The sequence below is a fragment of the Haliotis rufescens genome, unplaced genomic scaffold (assembly GCF_023055435.1).
Source record: "Haliotis rufescens isolate VD_foot unplaced genomic scaffold, xgHalRufe1.0.p SCAF_8, whole genome shotgun sequence".
Taxonomy (NCBI): Eukaryota; Metazoa; Mollusca; class Gastropoda; order Lepetellida; family Haliotidae; genus Haliotis; species Haliotis rufescens.
The window spans coordinates 565,669-590,718 of NW_025964372.1; the positions used below are offsets into that span (position 1 = coordinate 565,669).

Consider the following 25,050-nt stretch of genomic DNA (forward strand, 5'->3'; position numbering starts at 1 on the left):
GCTGTATACTGTGTATGAGTGGGGTGTCCAGCTGTATACTGTGTCTAAGTGTGGTGTCCAGCTGTATACTGTGTCTATGTGTGTTGTCCAGCTGTATACTGTGTATGAGTGGGGTGTCCAGCTGTATACTGTGTCTATGTGTGTTGTCCAGCTGTATACTGTGTCTATGTGTGTTGTCCAGCTGTATACTGTGTATGAGTGGGGTGTCCAGCTGTATACTGTGTCTAAGTGTGGTGTCCAGCTGTATACTGTGTCTATGTGTGTTGTCCAGCTGTATACTGTGTATGAGTGGGGTGTCCAGCTGTATACTGTGTCTATGTGTGTTGTCCAGCTGTATACTGTGTCTATGTGTGTTGTCCAGCTGTATACTGTGTCTAAGTGGGGTGTCCGGCTGTATACTGTGTCTATGTGTGTTGTCCAGCTGTATACTGTGTCTGAGTGGGTATCCAGCTGTATACTATGTCTGAGTGAGGTGTCCGGCTGTATACTGTGTCTGAGTGGGATGTCCAGCTGTATATTGTGTCTGAGTGGGATGTCCAACTGTATACTGTGTATGAGTGGGGTGTCCAGTTGTATACTGTGTATGAGTGAGTTGTCTAGCTTTATACTGTGTCTGAGTGAGGTGCCCAGCTGCTGCATGATATCTTAGTAGGCTTGTCATATACAACCGGTATAACAAGAATGCTGACAAGTACACACACATGCACACTTACACACAAACACACACACACATGAATAGACACACGAGTGCATACAGATAGTTTGTTTTCGGTGTTTAAGGCCAAACGGCATTGCACAGGTGGCATTCAAGTGCCTACACGTCTCAATGTCGCACAAACCTTAAACGCAACGTTAAGCCCTATTTCTCCACACCTCACCCAACACAATTCCCAAATGACGACTTGTCGGGCTTGACTGAATTCTACACACAGGGGTGTGTGTGTCGGGTGGGAGGGGGGGGGGGGGGGGGGGGGGGGGGTGTGTGTGTGTGAAACATACAACCAAAGACCAGTTTCATCAGGCGACCCACTCAAACATAACGACCTGAATACAGGCAAACCAACCGCATACGACGGTATTTACTTTCCAGCACATATGTCTTTGTAGAACGGGCAAACGCTATAAATATTTGCCAATCGGGTGAACTGGGCCAACCCTGTACTCAATAAAGCAGATACACATTCGCCTGAACGTGGACCGTGGAAGCTTGCTGGTCGACTATGATTTCAGCAGGTACGTGGACATGCCACCGAAGTACAAGGCTAACTAACACTCTGATATCAACCTGAACATAGTGACATTTAAAAGAGTGTGATCAAACTGCAGTAATTCAGAATTCAAGGAAGTAACAGGTTGTACTAGACGCCAAGTGAACGACAACGCGTAAGGTCACAATGTCCGAGCTATAAATATATGTAACTGCTATCTCGAGCTATGAGACAGGTAGGTGATAGCGGATGGGATATATCTCCCGGACAGGGCGAATGTGTGAATACTTTGTTACAGGGTTGTTTATAACTCTATTCACGTTGGTGACACATGACTGTCATGAGTGAAACCACGTTATTTCTAAATAACGTCTTTATGTCATTCGGTGAAATAAATATTATTTTTTTCTGTTCCATTATGAAGAGTTTCAATTCGATCAATCGTTTGATATCACGGAAGATGTCAAAAGGTTATATGATGAACGAGGATACATCCTCATCAGGTAAGTATAATTACTGACTCACCAGGTAAACATGTTATTTATTATGTTTACCCATTTAGTTCTACGTAAAGGTATCACACAAATCTTCAGTGAAGTGTCATAACACTTGCATGGATGGGCACGAGTGGCCCAGTCGTCTAAGGCGCCGCAATCCGCTGTGCAGAGTTGCGTCCCGTGGGCATGCCAGAAACCTATGCTTGTGGGTTCCAAAACCGGTTCGCCCCGATCATGTTTCTAGGTTTGTCAGCGCCAATAACTGGGCCATACCGATGGGGATGAGGCTGTAATAAGAACTATCGTGTATTCATTCAGGTCAGAGGGGAGGGATAACCTTCCCAACTCAACTCAACTTTTATCTGGTCACACGCTGATAATGGCTTCTTGTCAAAAGTCGCTGCTGGCTCACCAACAACGATGAAATCATGGGAAGTGATACGCCTCTGTGTTTTCGAATTTACACATGTATCCATACGTACCTTGTTCTCATAAAAAGGACATGTTATACCTATACTGTTAATTAATTAAAAGGCGTCGTTAATTGGTTATAATAGTATTTGTTATCTCCATATGTTGAATGTTGCCATGGTAACTTAATAGTTAATAGGCCAACACTTAACCACTTTAACCACTAGGCTACCCGACCGCCCCCGTCAAGTGAATGAATGTTTGACAAATCGTGACGGTATTATGCACGACTGATCCTTAAACGTCAACTTCCTTTCTTTGTAGGCGGTCATAACATCTACGGTCATACTTCAATACCGGTTGTAATGTGTTCCCAGTTCGTTAAATATTACCATATAACTACAAACTAACATCTACACTTTTGGAAGTTTAAGTTATTTCCGAAGATCGCTTCCTTTTTAAGAGTATATTAACTGTGGATTTTGCAGGGGCTTGTTAGATGCAGAAGAGGTATCCCAAGTGAAGAAGACATTGGAAGAATCGGATGCAATTACTAAGAATGCACAAGGGGTATGTACTTTCTTCTGTAAATGGTTGCAATGCATTGACAATACAACAATGTCATTCAAATTAATCATTTTACTCCGCTATCATACCCCCCTGCGTTAGATCTGAGGACACCTAAATAAAAGGTCAAGGTAGGTAGGCCCTGAGCGACCTTTGAGCGCCCAATCAAAAGAAGGATTTGTGGGTTCTTGAGCCAATCAGATGTCAGCTTTCATTTTGGCGTCATGTCTCCACAACGATTCTCAAATTTCGAGTTCAGCAAAAGAGTGAGTGAGTATGTTTTGCGCCGCTTTTAGCAATATTCCAGCAATATCACGGCGGGGGACACCAGAAATGGGCTTCACACATTGTACCTATGTCGGGAATCTCAGCAAAAGAAAACCAATGCAAGACACATGGTATCCGTTTGGGTTGAGCCCAGAATCGACAGGGTATATCAAATAATAACAAAGCCATTTCCATATTCATATTCAGAAATCTCATGAGCATGTGTTTTTGACAGAGTTGATCCTGGTTCTTTTCTGAGATTGTAAATAGAAACCAAATCCTTTGAGTTTTTGAGAATCCACAATGGTATTAATTTCACTTGTCTCAAATAGTTTCTTTGAATAAAAAGAAAGTCCTTCCTTGATTGTATTATGTATCTTGGCTGATCGTTGAAACAGGGATTTGGTGCAACATTTGCTGGACCCAGAAATATATTTCTTTGCACGGATTTGTATGAAGCTTTGGAATCCAGTACAGAAGAGGAATGGACATGTCTCCAGATTTCTTCGTCAGTTATTAAATATCAACAACAATAAGAGCGCAACTTCGTTATGGACGATTAGGAAATGTCGTTTTTGCTCGTTATCGGAATGCGGGAATAAAATATGATGGTCTGATGGTTTCGTATGGTCTGACGTATTTGAATTTAGAACACATGACGCTGATTGGCTGATTAGAATGTTCACCTGGCATGACTTTTTATGGCGGTGTCCTCAGATGTTCATTCAGAGAGGTATTGTACTGGATCTCATGTTGATTCAGCGTATTCAGAAACTAGTAGGTGAAATCGCATTATTATGGTTGTAGCAGTTGACATACCAACGCAGAGGTTTTGAGCCAAAGTGACAATACTGTACAGCGCTTTAAACGACTGGGCACTCGTGTCCACGATATAACTGTGATGATGTCCAAGAACATAAAAATCCACCGTGATCTTTCATTTAAAAAACTGCCTGGCCAAAGAAAGTATACAACCATGCTTGATGGTGGCTTGATGGTGGCTTGATGGTGGCTATGAAATGAAATAAACAGGAAATTCTGCTTAAATTGTAATGTATTTGATACAGCCATCATAGTTTTGTATTGGATCGTAAGTTTGTAGTGTTTGGGCGACTGTTTCAGCCACGTAACGTTTGAATAACGTTAATAATTGCTTGCTCAGATCTAATTTTCAAGTGTATTCTTTCTTTTGCTCGTCAGTTGGTGAAATATTGGTGAGTGTGGCGTTAGCACCGAAAAGTAATTAAAGTAAAAGACTAGATGCATGGAGTCGATGTGTCAAAAACAGGGCCGGTTCGAAAACATTACCGTTAAAAGGTGACATTGGTTGACTTTTTAAATCAAATATTTCACAGATTTCAGATGGAGGAGAGAGGGAAAGTAAACTGGCCATATGGCGGTATCCCGGAAGTGACGTCACGGGGATGGTGGTTCGCAGCGAAAAGGTGGCTGGATTTAGTGAAAAGGTCAGGCATTTCTTTCTTTCATCTATAATTATGTTCCTTCAATACTATGAATTGCGGTGGCGGAGATAGCTGCTCTAATCAATCCCCGCACACATACAAACATACACACACAATCACACACACACACACACACGATACATTGCCACAGTGTGATGCTAATCCTACAATGCACGTCTGTTCTGTTTCTGCAGTTGCTTGGCGGTGAAGGCTACATGTATAGTTGCAAACTGATGATGAAGGAACCCCTCACTGGAGGAAAACACCTCTGGCATCAAGACTATGGGTGATTACGAAAGCCTAATTGTGCCACTTTGTTGCACACTTACTTTTGATTAAATCGAAGATTAATTTTATTCAATTACTTTTCTTTCTTTTTTTGTTACTTCCATTAATATAATGGAAGTAACAAAAAAAGAAAGAAAAGTAATTGAATAAAAATTTGTTATTTCCAATTTTTTTCGAATTTTCCAGTTTTTCTCATTACTTCAAATTTTTGTTTTTGCAATTTCAATAATTTTCTCTTAATTTAAGTTCATTTAAAAAATTCGAAATTTCAGTAACGAGAAAAAACTCGAAGCAACGAGAAAATAGTCGAAATAACGGGAAATTATAGGACACAACGAGACAAAATATGCGAAATTTAATTTTTTTTAAATACACTTAAAATAACAAGAAAATATTCGAAGTAACGAGAAAAGAATTTCGAAATTTCCAGTAAAATGATTTAGATAAACTTGAAATAAGGAGAACATATTCGAACTTACCAGAAAAAGACTTAAAGTAACCAGAAATGTCGATAAAAGTTGAAGTTTTGCTTCCAACATGGCACCATTAGACTTTCGTAGGTGTTAACTTTACCTGAACAGCAGAGGTTAAAAGCGTTCGCTCGCCATGCCGATGGTCTAGGTTCGATTCTCCCCACTTCCATATATTGCTAAAACCTTGCTGAAAGCTCATACTCACTCACTCAATCACTATTGTAAAACCCAGAAGAACTTATGTAGTTACTCTTCAAACACTCCAGCAATCTGATTCACCAGTCACAATAAATATATAATCTATATCACGCGTTCGCTTGGCCCGCTCAAGGCCTGTGTTTGATTCCCCGACATGGGTAAAATGGGCGAAGCCTATTGCTCAGGGCACCTCCCACCTCACTCCCTTGAGATTACGATTTTACGATCTGCAGGACCGCCCCTCGACCAAACCCTTATCCATTATCTGTCATTTTCTGTCAACTGTTACTGGTATAGGAACTGCTGTCTGTTCCCCCACATTCTGAATATGTTCAACCCCCTTGATCGATGATAATTGAAATTTATGTTAAAAATTCAAAATTTCTTTTTTTAAATAAACTTCAAATAACGAGAAAATAATCGAAATACTGAGAACTTTTTCGACTTTTTCGAAATTACTAGTTTTTGAGATAAACTTCAAATAACGCGAAGATGTTCGATGTGACGAGAACAAACTTGTAATTTTTAGGAAATATTTGAAATAACGAAAATAATCAGAGAAACGAGAAAGAATTCGAATTTTTAACCATTTTCCGTCATTTTCCGTCAACAGTTACTGGTATAAGAACTGCTGTCTGTTCCCCGACATGCTGAGTGTGTTCATCCCCGTTGATCGGTGTGTGCAGGAAAACGGTTGTCTCGAGGTAAGAGGAAAACGGTTGTCTCGAGGTAAGAGGAAAACGAATCCTCGTTGTGTCGAGTCCTGTAGTCTGGTAACCCAAGACCGATACAGTGAAGGTCGTGATTTAAATGACACACACATATTTAAAACAAAGTCATGTAACTTTTGAACAGGAAATGATTAATTCGATACAAGCGGAGTGGACGTGATTGTATGAGCTGAAAACGCTCGTGTGCATTCCTCGAGCTTCGACCTAAGGCGGAATAGCACAATCAGCTCGAAAAAAAACAGTATACCCTGCTCGTGACTCACGTACCTCGTAGGTCAGCTCCAGCTGGTGTATCACGTCTTTTCCCACAGTAAACAAACGGGCTTCGGTGAAAATCAGTTTCGCCTTGGGCGAAATACGCAGTGTTTGAAGCGCTCGTAGATCTCCATCGTATGTCAATAATAACCTGTTGTAACATGAACACTCTGGCCATTGTCTTCTGATGTTCTCATCACTATTTGATAGTGATTCATGAACACATCCACATTATATAGTCGGAATCATACAATGAACTTTGATTGTATTGGAAGTTTGTTTCTGATTATTGAGACCCGTGAAGATTCCGGGGTAGAATTGGCCTTCAGCAACCCATACTTGCCGTAAAAGGCGACTATGCTTGTCGTAAATGGCGACTAACGGGATCGGGTTGCCAGGCTGGCTGACTTGGTTGATACATGTCATCGATCCCAATTGCGTGGATCGATGCTTATGATGTCAATCACTGGTTAGTCTGGTCAAGACTCGATTATTTTACAGACCGCCGTCATATAGCTGGAATATTGCTGAGTGCGGCGTCAAACAACAAACACACACACACACACACACACACACACACACACACACACACACACACACACACACACACACACACACACACACACACACACACACACACACACACTCTGATTATTGAAGTGTTTTTATCGCTTAATTTGTTTTGGTAATTACGTTAAGTGATTAACTGAGTATTTATACGTGATCTGAAAGAAAATCCCGTAACTGTTTAAAGGCGATCTTCCTGGATACAGTGTATTCCGTTATGAAGTCTTGATAGTTATTTAGAAGTTGGGAGGACATGAATACATTACTCTTTTAACCTTTTAACAACTTTAACCTGATGAAGCACACAGTAGCTCGCTGAAACGTCGTACAAAGAATAAAAGAAGTTGCAATCTATGGAAGAGTGTCATGTACTCCATATTCCATTATAATTGTTTTGTTTCTATCAATGTCAGATCCTGGAGGGGTCCCACCGATGTGGACGTGTCGACCATCTGATGGTGGGGGGCCAGACAGGGGCTGATATGAAGCGAGTGATGGAGATCAAGAAGAGGTGTCCACACAGATATGTTGAGATGGAGCCAGGTGATCAGATATACATGTAATCAGCTCTTGATAAGTGGTGAAAAACGTTTGCTTTACTTAGCTGCCGACATGTAGACAACGTGCAGATAACACGCTAGGCTCTCAATATATCTACAATGAGAAAGTATATGACTGAGATCTTTACTGAATAGAATATACATTTCTTTTCATGAATACATGTTCTTAATCTTCCATTCCCCCCGTGGGGATTCTGGGTTGGACGTGATCCCCTGCAGCCTATGCTGATGCAAGAGGCTGCTTAATGGATCGGGGGATGAGGCTCAAATACTTGATTGATCGTTGCTCATAATATCAATCATTGTATTGTCTTGTCCAGACTCGAATTAGCACAGGCCCCCGTTATATACATATGCACATGTACATGTAGCTGTAATATGTATGTGTGCAGCGTAAGACAACACACACACACACACACACACACACACACTCACACACATACTCACATACACACACAAACACATACATACACACACATACTCACACATACATACACACATACACACACATATACACACACAAACACATACAACACTAACATACACACTTATACACATACACACCAGATTCACACATACACACACATACAACACACACACACATAAACACATACATCACTAACATACACACTCATACACATACACACACATACATACGCACACACACACATACACACATACAACACACACACACACACATACACACACACACACACATATATATATATATGGGAACATGTATATTTTTTAGATATGGATGGGTAGAATCCCCAAGGTACATGCCAACAGTGACAGAAGCCGTACCTCGCTGAGAGCACTTCACCGTACAAGTAGTAAACGCTGATTGTATCTTCGAGTTATCGATGAAAAGTACCATTCTGCTCTACAAACGCGTTCTTTGCAGGTGACGCCCTCTTCTTCCACTGTAACCTTCTACACAGCAGCGGCATCAACAACAGCACCATGCGACGCTGGGTCCTCATCTGTGCCTTCAACAAGGCCACCAACAACCCGGTGTATGAACATGAGTACCCGCAGTACACTAAACTGAACAAGGTATGAACACGAGTACCCGCAGTACACTAAGCTAAACAAGGTATGACAAGAGTACCCACAGTACACTAAACTGAACAAGGTACGACACGTGTACCCACAGTACACTAACTGAACAAGGTATGAACATGAGTACCCGCAGTACACTAAACTGAACAAGGTACATGTATGACAAGAGTATCCACAGTACACTAAACTGAACAAGGTACGACACGTGTACCCACAGTACACTAACTGAACAAGGTATGAACACGAGTACCCACAGCACACTAACTGAACAAGGTATGAACACGAGTACCCACAGCACACTATCTGAACAAGGTATGAACACGAGTACCCACAGTACACTATCTGAACAAGGTATGAACACGAGTACCCACAGTACACTATCTGAACAAGGTATGAACACGAGTACCCACAGTACACTATCTGAACAAGGTATGAACACGAGTACCCACAGTACACTATCTGAACAAGGTATGAACACGAGTACCCACAGTACACTAAACTGAACAAGGTATGAACACGAGTACCCACAGTACACTAAGCTGAACAAGGTATGACACGGGTACCCACAGTATACTAACTGAACAAGGTATGACACGAGTACCCACAGTACACTATCTGAACAAGGTATGAACACGAGTACCCACAGTACACTATCTGAACAAGGTATGAACACGAGTACCCGCAGTACACTGACTGAACAAGGTATGACACGGGTACCCACAGTATACTAAACTTAACAAGGTCTGAACACGAATACCCGCTGTATACTGGACTGAACAAAGTATGAAAACGAGTACCCACAGTATACTAAACTGAACAATATATTCATTTTTACCTAGATACCATAATTTACTTTCATGTCCATATAGATTAATACGTGAGTATGTTTATAATATTAATCTCAAATGTTTATATAATCACGTTATGCGTACTTCATGAATAAATAAAGTGAAGGAATACAAATTTTAGTAGAAACAGTTTTGAATACCAAAATATGCTTATAAATGACATCAAAGCTATTGTGACGTTATCATCACATTCGTTGTTGTTTTTGACAGGTACCTAACACCGCCATCAGGGACTGCAACAACTACACCGACGTCTCGGGAAAGTCCTTTGTTGATCTCCGGAACGATAAAACTGTCCGAGTTGTAAGGACTTAGTCTGGCTTGGGTGACCTGTGGCTATTCGTGTCTGACAATACGTTATAAAGTTGAGTTCTTGACACGTTATATTTCCATTGAATAGGTGGAGGACTGCACTCCCACAGTAAAGGTCTGTTTAACGTATTCTGATTCGGGTAACATGGCTACAAAGGGTACAATAAAGTGACAACAAAATTCATTTTCATGAGAAATATTGCTACAAGCAGTGTTCATTGTACGACCTGACTATATCATAAGCATGTGTTTATAACTCACAACCAAATAGTGATGACGTACCATGCCCAACCGGTGACACCGTCACAAACACACGTCATGTCAAGACAATTGTTTACCTGAGAACACATTTATATTATTTCAAAGATCCTGTGACGAGCAATAGTGAGTGAGTGAGTGAGTGAGTATTGTTTTTACGCCGCTTTTAGCAATATTCCAGCAATATCACGGCGGGGGACACCAGAAATGGGCTCTACACATTGTACCTATGTTGGGATTCGAACCCGGGTCTTCGGCGTGACGAGCGAACGCTTTAACCACTAGGCTACCCGACCGCCCCGACGAGCAATAGCTGTATTCAGAACGTTTTTTGTGTGTATTCTGATGTTCATGTTTTCGTGAAACTGAATTGTTGTTGCACAGATCTCCGCTCCAACTTCTGAGTTTATTCAAGATACACATGTTGCAAATGTTTTATTGACAGTCGTTCCGCCTGTTGTACGTGTGTAGTTATAGTCAAGTCGTAATAGTTGTAGTTGTTGACGTGCAAGCGAATCGGTACCATTGAATTATATTTCAAGAATGTCGTCATGGCAGAGTGGGTGACGTGCACGCGGGTACTGGTTTCATTTCATTATGAATTTTTATCTATGAAGTGGGTTCGAATCCAATATTTGGATCCTTTATTTCTTTGCACCATATCCGTATTGATGAGTTGATGACTGATTGCGTCCTCCAGACACTGTGGTAGAAGACTGGTAGCTGTAGGGTTCAAGAAGCGTCAGACCCAGCTCTCTCATTCATCATAATACATATTCACAATAAAGTTGTCACAATAACATAAGGCGTTGTTCACAAAGGATGGGTGACTCCTATGAACGTGGATGAACATCCCAGATTGATAATGTTTCTAGGTTTGTCAGCACCATATCTATGCTTGTGGGTTTCACAAATGTGGTAGACATCGGAGATGCTTATTTATATTATATGCAATAAAATAATCACTAAAAACAACTCAATATTCTACTTTATTGGGGAAAGAGTGAAAAGCATGGAAAACACATTTATGATCTATATTTGCCTATCAAATATAACAACTATTCTTACAAACATATCGGGTTTGCTTATTTTAACCATTTGACTAAAATCGCTTATAATCTCAGTGTGCAATTATAGAGAGATTACAATGCCTTGAATTAGTAATAATGCATTGTTATTTGTTATTTCTCAAAATTCAATTGTTTGAGAGGCATTTCTTACAAATTGGATGATAACAAAGTAGTCAGAAAAGCAAGACTTGCTTGACCACGGTACAAGGATGACTGCTAAAACGTCGCTATTACAGTTTAACCAAATTATTATCAATAATAGTTCTGTCTACTTTTCCAAAATTCGAGCTTAATTACTGGCAGCAGCGATATCAAGTCCCTGCTCCAGCTTTAAGTCTTTTGGATTGTCCCGAACACATACCAGATAACAGAGGTTGCCTGTATTGGTGATCTTAAGGTTCGGCTTTGATCGTTTTTGAAGTTGCAGCATTCATGAAATCTTTCCCAGCCATGTCGTAGTAGTTTTCGCAAGCCTTCAGGGCAGAATCGTCAACCTCAGAAAGGTATAAGAACATGATGGCCGTAAGTAAACGAGTCCTAACCAGGACAAAAACATAACTGGAAACATGATCAATGTTATTTGTCATCGGGTTCGATGAAACCAAACCAGCAAGAACCTTCTTACCATTGGTGCCATTCTGATCAGGATGCCTGAAGGAGTACAATTATAGAACAACTCCACACGGAAGGCGGATCAAGTTTTCTTTGCTTGAGGCCGCGCTCTGCAATATGTCAGCTATATCACAGCGGTCTGTAAATAATTGATTCTGACCAGACACACAGTGATTGACATCATGAGCATCGATCCACGCAAATGGGACACAATGACATGCAATAAACCGAGTCACAGAGCCTGACCACCCTATTAATTTAGTCGCCTCTTGCGGCTAACGGAGGTTGCTGGGTTCCGATAGTGTTACCCGGAATCCTCACTGGTCAATTGAAAAATTTGAAATATGAAAAAAACATATTAAGTAACACTAAAAACTTAACAACAGAACATACATGGGTAGTTGACGTCATCGAAATACCATGACATCTGTTCACGAGCAGACTGTCCTTTCTTTTGTAGACGGAGTACATTAAATGAATTCATAACGATGACCTTTAGCTGGTCTTGTAGACCGGGACCCGTGATGATCCCAGTTAGAATTAGTCTACCCAACCCAGGCTTGTCGTATGAGGCGACTAACGGGATCGGGTGGTCAGACACGCTGACTTGGTTGATGCATTTCGTCGTAATCAAATTGCGTAGATCGATGCTCATGGTGTCAGCTACTGTACTTTTGATTGCGTTAGAATTCTTGCTTTCATACCCCGACGGTGGGGATGTTGCTCATAGTATCAATCACTTGATTGTCTGGTTCAGACTCGATTATTTACAGACCGCCGACATACTGCTGGGATATAGCTGAGTGCGGCGTTAAACAACAAAAGAGCTTATTGACCGGGAGACGTGACACTCATTTTCAAAAGTATTGAAAACAACGTTCACATTAAGCCAAGCTGATGTCACTGTCCTTACTGTAACAAACCAATAGCATATCAAAGTTATGGATAGTATAATTTGGATAGTAGAATGGATGTACAGGTTTGGCTCCAACTGGTACAAAAATACGATATGACCAAGGAGCGAACATCTGTTCTCGCAATATTGTACAAACTACCCTTGAGTTTTATCCGAAACATATCGATGTATATTTACGCAACACAAACAAAATATAGATATTTTCAATTTTGGGAAAGTTATCGGGAAATTAACGTCAGTAACTCCCACAGATAATCAGGAATCTTATCGTCACACCGACTTACGCATATTGTTCCATTGTTTTGACCGTTTGCGAAACGGATGCCTAGCAACGGGGACGTTCTATCAGAAAGTTTTTTCGGGTATATATGACGGCGTTAGCTAAAAGGTTGACTAAGCTGATGCATCTTTGTATCATCTACAAAACCGTTATGTTTCCAAATGTTCTTTTACACTAAAACCATAGTAACGATATTATGCATTTCGGTTTAAGAAGTATTCTGTCCTTCATATATTACTGTTGAATGATCCTCGCCAAGCCTCGGGATTTACTAAACTCAGCTGTTGGACAAAAAAAGAGTATAATCTTGAAAATTGGATTTGACCAAACAATTAAAAACGTTATCAAAATGTTACAAGGCTGATATAGACGACCTAAGTCCAACAACACAACTATAATACTCTCTCAAATCAGCATTCCTTGTTTGATTTATTTCTAGCCAACATTGAACATAGTGTATACTTTCGTTGGCCCGGCAGCTCATCTCATTCCGTAGCGTGAAGGTTATCGTTCAACATTATACTTACAACGTTCAGTTTAGTATACTGTGGATGGTGATGCTTCTTGACGGGGTCATTGTGTTTTGTGTTGATGGCGATTATAAACGCCCAACGTCTTCTGTCACTCGTGTTGGCATTGCTCGTGTGCAGCAGGTTGGCGTGGAAGAATAGGGCGTCCCCTTGGCATATCAAAGTATCATGTATGTATGCATTAAACAAACATCATCTCCCTCGCTCACAAAGGGAGACAATCAGCCGTGAGGGGAATTCTTATAGAAGTATGGAATACTGTAAGGACAACCTCGCTATCTCGACCTTTGGAAACGAGCTAAATATGCCAAAAGTGCGATAGTGCGAGATTGCGAGAATGTCCTCTTCAGTATTTCCAAAATCCAAAATTATCCAAAATTATTATCAGTTTTATCTATTTGTAACGGTCATTGTATTCATGCAAACCTTATGACAGTAATATATCTGTTGATATTTACAGCATCATTGTTGCATATTCTACTTTTTAAAACTAATACAGCTGAATTCCGCTGTCGAAATATTCAGTGTCATTATTATGGTAATTCATAAGGTATACAATACCATTATAATAAGTGTGAAAATAAGGTAGTTTGGAGACTAAAATTGATTTTGTCAAGTTTGAAAAGTGCCTCGGCCAAGCGAGTGAGTGAGTTGGGTTAACGCCTCTTTGAACTGTATTCCGGTTATATCACAGCGTAATGTGGGACGAAAGCCCAAATTGAAGCAGATCTCAGACGTTTACCACTTCGGTGAAACCCACGAGCACGGGTATGGTGCTGACAAACCTAGAAACATAATCGGGGCTAACGGGGATTCGAACCCACAATCATAGGTTTCTGGCATGCCCAAGGGACGCAACTGTACAGCGAACTGCGACTTACACGACTGGGCCCCCTCGGCCAAATGAATACCTGACAATCAGTGGTGATGAGAGCTAACATACCAGGCTCCAGCTCCACAAACACAAGGGGGCAAACCGTCTTCAGTTGGCTGACTCTTTCTCCATCTGCCCCAGTCTGGCCCCCAACAGCACAGTGGTCAATGCGCCCACACTTATGGGAGCCCTTCAGTACCTGTATAATAGACAGTTGTATCGTATAATGCGGGAACCCTTCAGTACCTGTATAACATGACAGTTGTATCGTATAATGCGGGAACCCTTCAGTACCTGTATAACATGGCAGTTGTATCGTATAATGCGGGAACCCTTCAGTACCTGTATAATAGACAGTTGTATCGTATAATGCGGGAACCCTTCAGTACCTGTATAATAGACAGTTGTATCGTATAATGCGGGATCCCTTCAGTACCTGTATAACACGGCAGTTGTATCGTAGAATGTGGAGACCCTTCAGTACCTGTATAATAGACAGTTGTATCGTATAATGCGGGATCCCTTCAGTACCTGTATAACACGGCAGTTGTATCGTAGAATGTGGAGACCCTTCAGTACCTGTATAACATGGCAGTTGTATCGTATAATGTGGGAGCCCTTCAGTACCTGTATAACATGACAGTTGTATGGTATAATGTGGGAACCCTTCAGTACCTGTATCACATGACAGTTGTATCGTATAATGCGGGAACCCTTCAGTACCTGTATAACATGGCAGTTGTATCGTATAATGCGGGAACCCTTCAGTACCTGTATAACATGGCAGTTGTATCGTATAATGTGGGGACCCTTCAGTACCTGTATAACATGGCAGTTGTATCGTAAAATGCGGGAACCCTTCAGTACCTGTATAACATGACAGTTGTATCGTATAATGCGGGAACCCTTCAGTACCTGTATAATAGACAGTTGTATCGTATAATGCGGGAACCCTTCAGTACCTGTATAATAGACAGTTGTATCGTATAATGCGGGAACCCTTCAGTACCTGTATAATAGACAGTTGTATCGTAGAATGTGGAGACCCTTCAGTACCTGTATAATAGACAGTTGTATCGTATAATGCGGGATCCCTTCAGTACCTGTATAACACGGCAGTTGTATCGTAGAATGTTGAGACCCTTCAGTACCTGTATAACATGGCAGTTGTATCGTATAATGTGGGAGCCCTTCAGTACCTGTATAACATGACAGTTGTATGGTATAATGCGGGAACCCTTCAGTACCTGTATAACATGGCAGTTGTATCGTATAATGCGGGAACCCTTCAGTACCTGTATAACATGGCAGTTGTATCGTATAATGTGGGAACCCTTCAGTACCTGTATAACATGGCAGTTGTATCGTATAATGCGGGAACCCTTCAGTACCTGTATAACATGGCAGTTGTATCGTATAATGCGGGAACCCTTCAGTACCTGTATAACATGGCAGTTGTATCGTATAATGTGGGGACCCTTCAGTACCTGTATAACATGGCAGTTGTATCGTATAATGCGGGAACCCTTCAGTACCTGTATAACATGACAGTTGTATCGTATAATGCGGGAACCCTTCAGTACCTGTATAACATGGCAGTTGTATCGTATAATGTGGGAGCCCTTCAGTACCTGTATAACATGACAGTTGTATGGTATAATGCGGGAACCCTTCGTATAATGCGGGAACCCTTCAGTACCTGTATAACATGACAGTTGTATCGTATAATGCGGGAACCCTTCAGTACCTGTATAACATGACAGTTGTATCGTATAATGTGGGAGCCCTGCAGTACCTGTATAACATGGCAGTTGTATCGTTTAATGCGGGAACCCTTCAGTACCTGTATAACATGGCAGTTGTATCGTATAATGCGGGAACCCTTCAGTACCTGTATAACATGGCAGCTGTATCGTATAATGTGGGAGCTCTTCAGTACCTGTATAACATGACAGTTGTATCGTATAATGTGGGAGCCCTTCAGTACCTGTATAACATGGCAGCTGTATCATATAATGTGGGAGCCCTTTAGTACCTGTATAACATGACAGTTGTATCGTATAATGTGGGAGCCCTTCAGTACCTGTATAACATGGCAGTTGTATCGTATAATGTGGGAGCCCTTCAGTACCTGTATAACATGACAGTTGTATCGTATAATGTGGGAGCCCTTCAGTACCTGTATAACATGACAGTTGTATCGTATAATGCGGGAGCCCTTCAGTACCTGTATAACATGGCAGTTGTATCGTATAATGTGGGAGCCCTTCAGTACCTGTATAATAGACAATTGTATCATTTAATGCGAGAACCCTTCAGTACCTGTATAACATGGCAGTTGTATCGTATAATGCGGGGACCCTTCAGTACCTGTATAAGTGAGTGAGTGAGTATGGTTTTACGCCGCTTTTAGCAATATTCCAGCAATATCACGGCGGGGGACACCAGAAATGGGCTTCACACATTGAACCCATGTCGGGAATCGAACCCGGGTCTTCGGCGTGACGAGCGAACGCTTTAACCACTAGGCTACCCGACCGCCCCCAGTACCTGTATAACATGACAGTTGTATCGTATAATGCGGGAACCCTTCAGTACCTATATAACATGGCAGTTGTATCGTATAATGCGGGAACCCTTCAGTACCTGTATAACATGGCAGTTGTATCGTATAATGCGGGGACCCTTCAGTACCTGTATAACATGGCAGTTGTATCGTATAATGAGGGATAACCTTCAGTACCTGTATAACATGGCAGTTGTATCGTATAATACACGAAACCAGTCAGAAAAACATAGTGTCATGATGTAATAGATATTAATGTCGGATCTTGAATGTTGTCGGCGGTATGTACAGTAAAGTACGGTTATAACGAACTCAAAGTGACTATTAGTTTTAGTTCGTTATAACCCTAGTTCGTTATAAGCATATATACAGCATAACTACGGCAAATAGTCGGGACCAAAAAACTAAGTTCGTTATATCCGTAAGTTCGTTATAGGCGTGTTCGTTATAACCGTAGTTTACAGTATAAAGATATCTTTAGCGGTGTGCAAGCGCTGCTAATTTAATTAACCAGGGTAGGTAACTCTACACTGCTCGTAAACACATGCGCTCGTCGATGTTTGATGTCGCCTGAGTTCGTTCGCTGTTGATGTATGTAGCATTGCACCAGCATATACAAGTGAGTGAGTGAGTGAGTATGGTTTTTACGCCGCTTTCAGCAATATTCCAGCATTATCACGGCGGGGGACACCAGAAATGGGCTTCACACATTGTACCCATGTCGGGAATCGAACCCGGGTCTTCGGCGTTACGAGCGAACGCTTTAACCACTAGGCTACCCGACTGCCCCTCAGCATATAAAACAACATTGAGAACAAAAACCTTATACATAGTACTTCATACAACTGTAATGCAAGGATATTTATAACCTACATTTATCAATGGTGGTTTTTGCATATATAAATGCATAAGTAAGTTGTGGTTGCATTAACTGACAAGACGAAAACGTTTCAAGTCATTATTGTTTGTTTATGTTGGTCAATCTCAGGTTACAATTCGTGTACAAGTTTCGCAAGGAATAAACCTTGAAGATTGTGAATGTGTCGTTTCGTGCATACATCTACAATGCAAACGGACTGACCATCAAGAACTACTTGATATAAGCTCCATTTAATGATGCAATGCCCACGGATTTGCAAAACTATGTCCGATTGTAGGATTTGAAAGGCGTTGAAAAATGGGTATATGTTCTATCGACTCATAGGGCTGCGGTTTGTAAAGTTATTTCAATGAACGAATATCACGTCTCGAACAACGATTTTACAATGCATAAGAGTGAGGGAAATCCTTATGTCATAAGTTGTGAAGTTGGTTAAACTCTGAAAGGATCAAAGTAATACAACAAAAGTGTATGAGCAAAGTCAGATTGGTCGGCATCAACCTCGTCTTTCCTTGATATATTTGCAACATAGTTTTGTGTATGTTTAGCCAGTGTGCTAAATTAGTATCTGTGCCTACAATGCATGTTCATTCTCTACAGTATGTTGTTCATGAAAACTCATGATATTGTAAAAATGTGAAACGGTACCTGAAGACATCCATTTTCCTTTGTACACTGATCAATGGCAACGAAGACACTCATCATGTCGGGGAAGAGGTTGCCGTTCTGATACCAGTATCTGATAGGAAATGACACGTTAGTTAACATCATGATTGTTTGTGGGCGGTCGGGTAGCCTAGTGGTTAAAGCGTTCGCTCGTCACGCCGAAGACCCGGGTTCGATTCCCCACATGGTACAATGTGTGAATCCCATTTCTGGTGTCCCCCGCCGTGATATTGCTGGAATATTGCCAAAAGCGGCGTAAAATCATACTCACTTACTCATGATTGTGTCATGTAGCGACGCACTCAGCTATAGTCCAGCTGTAGCACGGCAGCTTATAAATGATGCAGTCTGCACCAGACAAACTAATGGAAGATGGCATGAGCAAACCATGCGCCGGATGGTTGAAAGCTGGATCGGAACATACGCATGCGCATTTCCATGAGGGACATGCAGCTCTAAGACATAGTCGTATAAAGAGCATGCTAATTTGTACCTCAAAAGTTGTAAATTGTGGACATTTCTTCAAGAACGATAGTTCCATCCAGAAAAGATACATGTTTAGTTAAAGACGGTGGATGTTTCAGTACCTACCCGTAGTCCTGGTGCCAGACAAACTTTCCTCCAGATTGAGGGTTCTTCATCATCAGTTTCCCATGGTAGTGGTACACTTCGTCCCCTAAGAGCTGAAGAGAATTCGAAGAAATTGTTTAAAGCAAGCCCTTGTTGGTAAACGCTGGGGTACACTTGGCCAAAACATTTGGACCCTTACAAATTAGAGGGCATTGTACCTTTACTGTTCTGTGTTCCATATCTTCATCACTTGTGGTGTCCAATACAGATATATCAAATCAACACCCAATAATTAACAAATGAGACGGTAGATAACGTAAAGTGCCTATATTATTACAACCACGGTGAAGACATACATATTCCCTTGCGGATGGATGTCCCAGACAGTGTGTCTCAACAAAGAGCTCTGTTCTTCAATAGTCGTTTGCACAACGTTATCGAACACCCCATATGCTAAAATACATATCGCAGCGTTATAATCGCAACAGGACTGTAGAAAATCTGGGTTTGTGAATATGTGAATAACATATTAGTCGGTAATATGGTAATACATATTTCAACCAAAACGAAACGCATAGGTGATTTTTAGGAGCTTCATTCTGTGACATCATCAAGGCTTTAAATGTGATACGTGTGTGTGCGTGTGTGCGTGTGCGTGTGAGTGTGTGTGTATTTGTAAGATTACAAAATTGTTGTCATTATCTCAATCACGGCAGTCGTAAGGTCCAGTACTGTGTGTCCACCATTGGCCAGGTTCACTGCCTGGCACCTCCTGCCCATGAGAGCCTGCAGATAACACCTTGTTGAATGGCAGCCCATTCTTCCTGAGTCGGTGTGTTGTTCGAATCCAGTTGTCTTGTCGATTATTAGTTACGCGTGGCCTGCCACTCCGAGGATGGTCTCTGAGTACATTCGTCTGTTGCCTTCGTCTGTGGACGTTACAATATCTTGCAACATCACGTTGACTCGATCCTATTTCAAGCATACCAATGGCTCGGACAGACGTGGCATTTCGTAATGTTGAATAATTGCGTAATGTTGTTGTTTTTCTGATTGGTTGTTGTCAGCACGATGCTAAACAAGGCATATGGAATCCCGTTAACGCACATGTTTTTTATACCCATTCTTGGGTAGTGAAATGCATCGGGCTTGCATACAAGTCAATTTTTGCATGGAAAGCATGCTTTTCTGTAGCAGTTGCGTTTTTGTGACATGATTCCATACAGGTACTACAATATTGAAAACCAAACTTTACTTGTTTGAAAATGAACTAAAATATTGATGCCACAGGGACTTTTGTTGAGTATATTCTAAATACTACACATACCTTTTCACAAGTCCTGACTATTCTAGCGCTCCTGGACAGTATACCAGTGACGTCATCCCCGGGGTGATCCCAGGCCACCATCCTGCTCTTCCGCCCCTCGCTGTCGTCCAACTAGAACGAGAGAGTACAGCTGTCATACTCATTGGTCTCAATTCAAATTCAAGTAAGGAAAGTCAACTACACGAGGTGAGGTGAAATGGGGCTTAACGTCGCGTCCAAGATCATTGCACTTAAATAGCGACGTGCATGCACGTGTGTGTTAGTGTGTGTGGCTGCTTGTACTAGTCCGGACTGATTTTTAGTGCCAGCCGTTGAGATACCATGCCGCAGTTTAACATGAATACCCCACTCAGACACAGTAAACTGACTCCAAGCCGGCCAGTCCTTGTTTTAGTCCCTTAATGCCGAGCGCCAGACAGGGTAACAACAAGTACCATTTTTTAACGTCTTTTGACCCCGAACCCCGGATCGAACCCCGGACCTTCCGCTCTCCGGGCGGTCAACTATATGAAACCGATAGTACACTTTGGACCTCCTTTCTCAACATACGATGTAAACCATCCGAGCAACCGTGTATGTTGTAAGAGGCGATGAATGTATCGGGTTGTCAGGTTAAAGAAAATGGTTAATTGCATGTGTCGTATCCTAGCTGCGTGCAACGATGTTCATGTCATCATTTATCTAGAACAATGTGCAGCATTAAACAAAACAAAAACACAAATAAACACAAACAAAAAAACATCAAGCATCGACATGGGGTATCCTGGCTGTACGGGACTGATTGGTATTGAACGCCACGGTCAGCAATATTGCAGCTGTATCATGGCTGACAAACCGGTGACGGAATCGTGACCAAACAAGCACGCCATCTGGGCACGATGTTCATCCATGTTCTCACGATCTGATCCTCTTGGCCTCGTTTCAAGCTCGATAATGAACCAAAAGCCGAAAGATTAATGGTTGTTGGGTTTTAGAAAAAATATATTATCATTATATGAAATGTCTTCACTTCATTGCAAGTTAGTTCAACATTTCTTTACACTCAAGAAGTTGGGTTGAGAAAGCATATAAGGTGAGGTGAAATGGGGTTTAACGTCGCGTCCAAGATTATTGCACTTATATAGCGACGTGCATGTACGTGTGTGTGTTTGTGTGGCTGCTTGTACTAGTCCGGACTGATACCATGCAGCAGTTTAACATGAATATCCCACTCAGACACAGTATACTGACTCCGAGCCGTCCAGTCCTTGTTTTAGCCCCTTAATGCCGAGCGCCAGACAGGGTAACAACAAGTACCATCTTTTAACGTCTTTTGGTATGTCGCGGCCGGGAACCGAACCCCGGACCTTCCGCTCTCCGGGCGGACGCTCTACCACTAGTCCACGGAGGCGGTCAGAAAGCATATAACGATGTATTGGGTGATCTCATGGAGATTCCGATTTACAATTGGTCTCCAGCATCCCCAAGGCGATGTGATGGAGCTGGTGGCCAGGCTGGGCTATTTCGTTGATTGCGTGTCATCGTACTACGAAGGCATGGGTCGTTGTTATCAATCACTGGTATCTCTTCTCGAGGCTCGACTATGTACAGACCGCTGTCATGTAGAGCGGAATAAAACATTACAAGCAAACCGTATGATTCCATCACCTACATTGAAGGCGTGCTGCGAGAAGGCTGTGTTCGTCTCCGCTGCCTTTGTCAGTTTACCGACTTCGTCCTTGTCAAGCAGGCCTCTGTAATGTGAGTGAGTGAGTGAGTTGGGTTTTATGCCGCGATTAGCAATATTACAGCAACATCACGGCGGGGGACACCAGAAATGGGCTTCACAGAATGCACCCATGTCGGGAATCGAACCCAGGTCTTCGGCGTGATGAGCGAACGCTTTAACCACTGGGCTACCGACCGCCCATCTGTAATTGGAACACATATGTCATAAACTATTCTACATGTATCGTGATGATATTTGTTTGCGACAACACCGGGGGATTCCGGTTTAGAATACTTCCAAAGAAACAAGAGACCGAAAGAGGAAACTAACTGGCTCGAGCGGCCAAACTGATTGTGTGGCAGCGTATCTAGCCGGCGTGGATCGCTGTTCATAATTACTTGATTGGCTGGTCACAACTGTTCCAACAAAAGTAGACCTAAAACCTTCTCATACAGACCAATTATCGTCATCAAACAGACCGATGATCGTTATCATCACAGACCAATAATCGTTATCAGCACAGACCAATGATCGTTATGATCACAGACCAATGATTGTTATCAGCACAGACCAATGATCGTTATCACCACATACCAATCGATGTCATGATCACAGACCAATGATCGTTATCACCACAGACCGATGATCGTTATCAACACAGACCAATCATCGTTATCAACACAGAGCAATTATCGTTATCAACACAGAGCAATTATCGTTATCAACACAGACCAATGATCGTTATCAACACAGACCAATCATCGTTATCAACACAGAGCAATTATCGTTATCAACACAGAGCAATTATCGTTATCAACATATACCAATGATCGTTATCAACACATACCAATCATCGTTATGATCACAGACCCATTATCGTCATAACACAGACCGATGATCGTTATCAACAGATCTTGGCACGACTGAGGTCGCATTGACACCAGTAGCCCAAAAGACAATGAAATAATACTATAAAAACAAGCATCTTCTATGACTAATACTATTGTAATGCTAAGGAGGTGTAAGACCTACCGGATAATGACGAACCCGGCCTCGTCAAAACCTTGTTTCATATCATCCGTCGCTGCAAATGGGCATGTGTACCGGAAGTCTGAAATAATAACGGGATCACAACATTGTTCATGCAGTTACACAGAAATGAAATGAGAGTCTATAATAGATGACTTTGTTTTACGTTAATAAGTAATGGTAAAAATAACAAATACAATGAAATAAATATCCCCAACACAAAAATGATGTGTATATTGATGTTAAAAATAATCAACCCACTGTGACAAAAAACAAACAAACGTAAACTGGGTGGTGGAGTAGCCTAGTAGCTATAGCCTGCGCTCGTCACGCCGAAGGACCGGGTTCGAATCCCACATGGGTGCAATGTGTGAAGCCACGTTCTGGTGTGCCATTCCGTGAGATTGCTGGAGTATTGCTAAACTCGGCGTAACACTATACGCACAGATTGCATGGTACGATTTCGTATTTATCATGAGGGCGGTCGGGTAGCCTAGCGGTTAAAGCGTTCGCTCGTCACGCCGAAGACCGGGGTTCGATTCCCGACATGGGTACAATGTGTGAAGCCCATTTCTGGTGTCCCCCGCCGTGATATTGCTGGAATATTGCTAAAAGCGGCATAAAACCTCACTCACTCACCCACTCATGAGCGTCTGCTTACGTATCACGATCACACAGAAATGACACGAGGAATTCTCGTAAAAAAAAGAGTGCATCCTCCCTATCGTTAGCACCCGTCACAAACACATGCAAAGGCAAGTCGTGTTCACCTGAACAAACACAAATTCAAAACAGGGAATTGCATTGGGCATTGTGGTCACAAAATATTCTCCATACGTCTACCATAAAAGCAAACCTGAACACTACTCTTTTAACGGATGGTGATTGAAAGGATTTTTTTTACCAGTGTAATGACGAGCTTCTTTTTTTTATTTGTAAATTTGACTAATTCATTTGTTTGCATGTTGTTTTACGCCGCACTCAGCTCTTTTCCATCAATATGACAGCGGACTGTAAATAATTTAATCTAGATCAAGCATAGTGATTGTATGAGAGAGTTAGGTTTAACGCCGCTTTTAACAGTATTCCAGTTATATCACGGCGTGTCAGCTTAATGTGGGAGGAAAGCCCGAAGTAATGCAGGTCTCAGACGTTTTACCACTTCGGTGAAACCCACGAAACCAACCTAGAAACATAATCAGGGCGAACCGGGATTCGAACCCACAATCATAGGTTTCTGGTGTGCCCAAGGGACGCAACTCTGCACAGCGAAGCGCGGCTGAAGCGATTTGGCCACCCGTGCCCCCCATAGTGATTGATATTGGGAGCAACGATCTGTGTCATAGGGGTGCATGGACATACGATCAACTAAGTCATTACGAACGAGAAAGGAAATCACAACTTACCTGTGCAGGCCATGGTTGATGAGAACGACCTGCAACAGACACCGTATGGTTATCTTGATGTATATTAGAGTGTAGTACTTTGATCCCGATACAAATAGCTTAGGCCTATACATGTAATATATACTCAAGCGTTCTCATGGAGGTATTGTTTAACCACTTATGACCAACAGTTACGTGACACAAAGCATCTTATAACGCTTATTTGTCTGTTGCTTAAAGCCGCACTCTGCAATATTTCTGCTCTATGAAGGCGATGTGTAAATAATCGAGTCTGGATCAGACGATCCATGAGCATCGATCTACGCACTCAATTTAGTGAGCGAATTTGATCAAAGCATGGATTGCTGAAGGCTAATTCTAACCTGGATCTTCACGGGTCCCATGTTGTGTTACATTTCACACCAGTTTTCCATGCCAACAAATAACTTACCCTTTTCCAACAAAGGCGTGTGGAGTTGTGTCCACTTGTCACAAGGTCAGTCACCCTTTATCTAATCACAAAGATAGAGTCAGCTTGTCACCGGCTGTTTGCATAGCCCAATGGAGAATCTTGCAGTTCCATTGGTTAATTCGTACCACGTGATGAAACAACACATGTCAAGGTCGACCCCGAATCATGTCACTGACACTGACCTAGAATATCGACTCTCG

The 25,050-nt window shown here is 41.9% G+C and overlaps 2 protein-coding genes across 6 annotated transcripts; one reads left to right on the forward strand and one right to left on the reverse strand.

The window, feature by feature from the left end:
- The first annotated feature begins 1,127 nt into the window (after positions 1-1,127).
- Positions 1,128-10,940, forward strand: LOC124119080 (L-proline trans-4-hydroxylase-like). 4 transcript variants are annotated; one of them, XM_048389146.1, is made up of 10 exons: positions 1,128-1,233; positions 1,633-1,711; positions 2,605-2,686; positions 4,306-4,416; positions 4,608-4,699; positions 5,986-6,076; positions 7,339-7,468; positions 8,390-8,501; positions 8,659-8,698; positions 9,606-10,940. In XM_048389146.1, the coding sequence occupies exons 1-10, from the start codon at positions 1,221-1,223 to the stop codon at positions 9,708-9,710; spliced, it is 855 nt and encodes a 284-aa protein (XP_048245103.1). In that variant the 5' UTR covers positions 1,128-1,220; the 3' UTR covers positions 9,711-10,940. The 4 variants fall into 4 exon arrangements, with proteins under 4 accessions (XP_048245103.1, XP_048245104.1, XP_048245105.1 ...); XM_048389147.1 differs by lacking the exon at positions 8,659-8,698 and adding an exon at positions 9,056-9,095; XM_048389148.1 differs by lacking the exons at positions 8,659-8,698; positions 9,606-10,940 and adding an exon at positions 8,542-8,622.
- On the reverse strand, positions 10,336-24,922 carry LOC124119081 (L-proline trans-4-hydroxylase-like). Of its 2 annotated transcripts, none has more exons than XM_046481484.2 (10): positions 24,830-24,922; positions 24,400-24,428; positions 22,997-23,075; positions 21,908-21,989; positions 20,257-20,367; positions 18,951-19,042; positions 18,342-18,432; positions 14,317-14,446; positions 13,371-13,522; positions 10,336-11,529 (listed from the first exon to the last, which is right to left on the reverse strand). In XM_046481484.2, exons 2-10 carry the CDS (start codon positions 24,410-24,412, stop codon positions 11,428-11,430), a joined length of 852 nt encoding a protein of 283 aa, XP_046337440.2. In that variant the 5' UTR covers positions 24,413-24,428; positions 24,830-24,922; the 3' UTR covers positions 10,336-11,427. The 2 variants fall into 2 exon arrangements, with proteins under 2 accessions (XP_046337440.2, XP_046337441.2); XM_046481485.2 differs by having other exon boundaries at positions 24,762-24,874.
- Between the last annotated feature and the right edge of the window lie 128 nt (positions 24,923-25,050).

Coding starts and splice junctions, on each gene's coding strand:
- LOC124119080 (XM_048389146.1), top strand. Junction 1,712..2,604: donor CGAGGATACATCCTCATCAG/GTAAGTATAATT, acceptor TGGATTTTGCAG/GGGCTTGTTAGATGCAGAAG. Junction 6,077..7,338: donor AGGAAAACGGTTGTCTCGAG/GTAAGAGGAAAA, acceptor TATCAATGTCAG/ATCCTGGAGGGGTCCCACCG.
- LOC124119081 (XM_046481484.2), bottom strand. Junction 19,043..20,256: donor TAGTCAGGACTTGTGAAAAG/GTATGTGTAGTA, acceptor AATTCTCTTCAG/CTCTTAGGGGACGAAGTGTA. Junction 11,530..13,370: donor AGTATACTAAACTGAACGTT/GTAAGTATAATG, acceptor TACCTTTCTGAG/GTTGACGATTCTGCCCTGAA.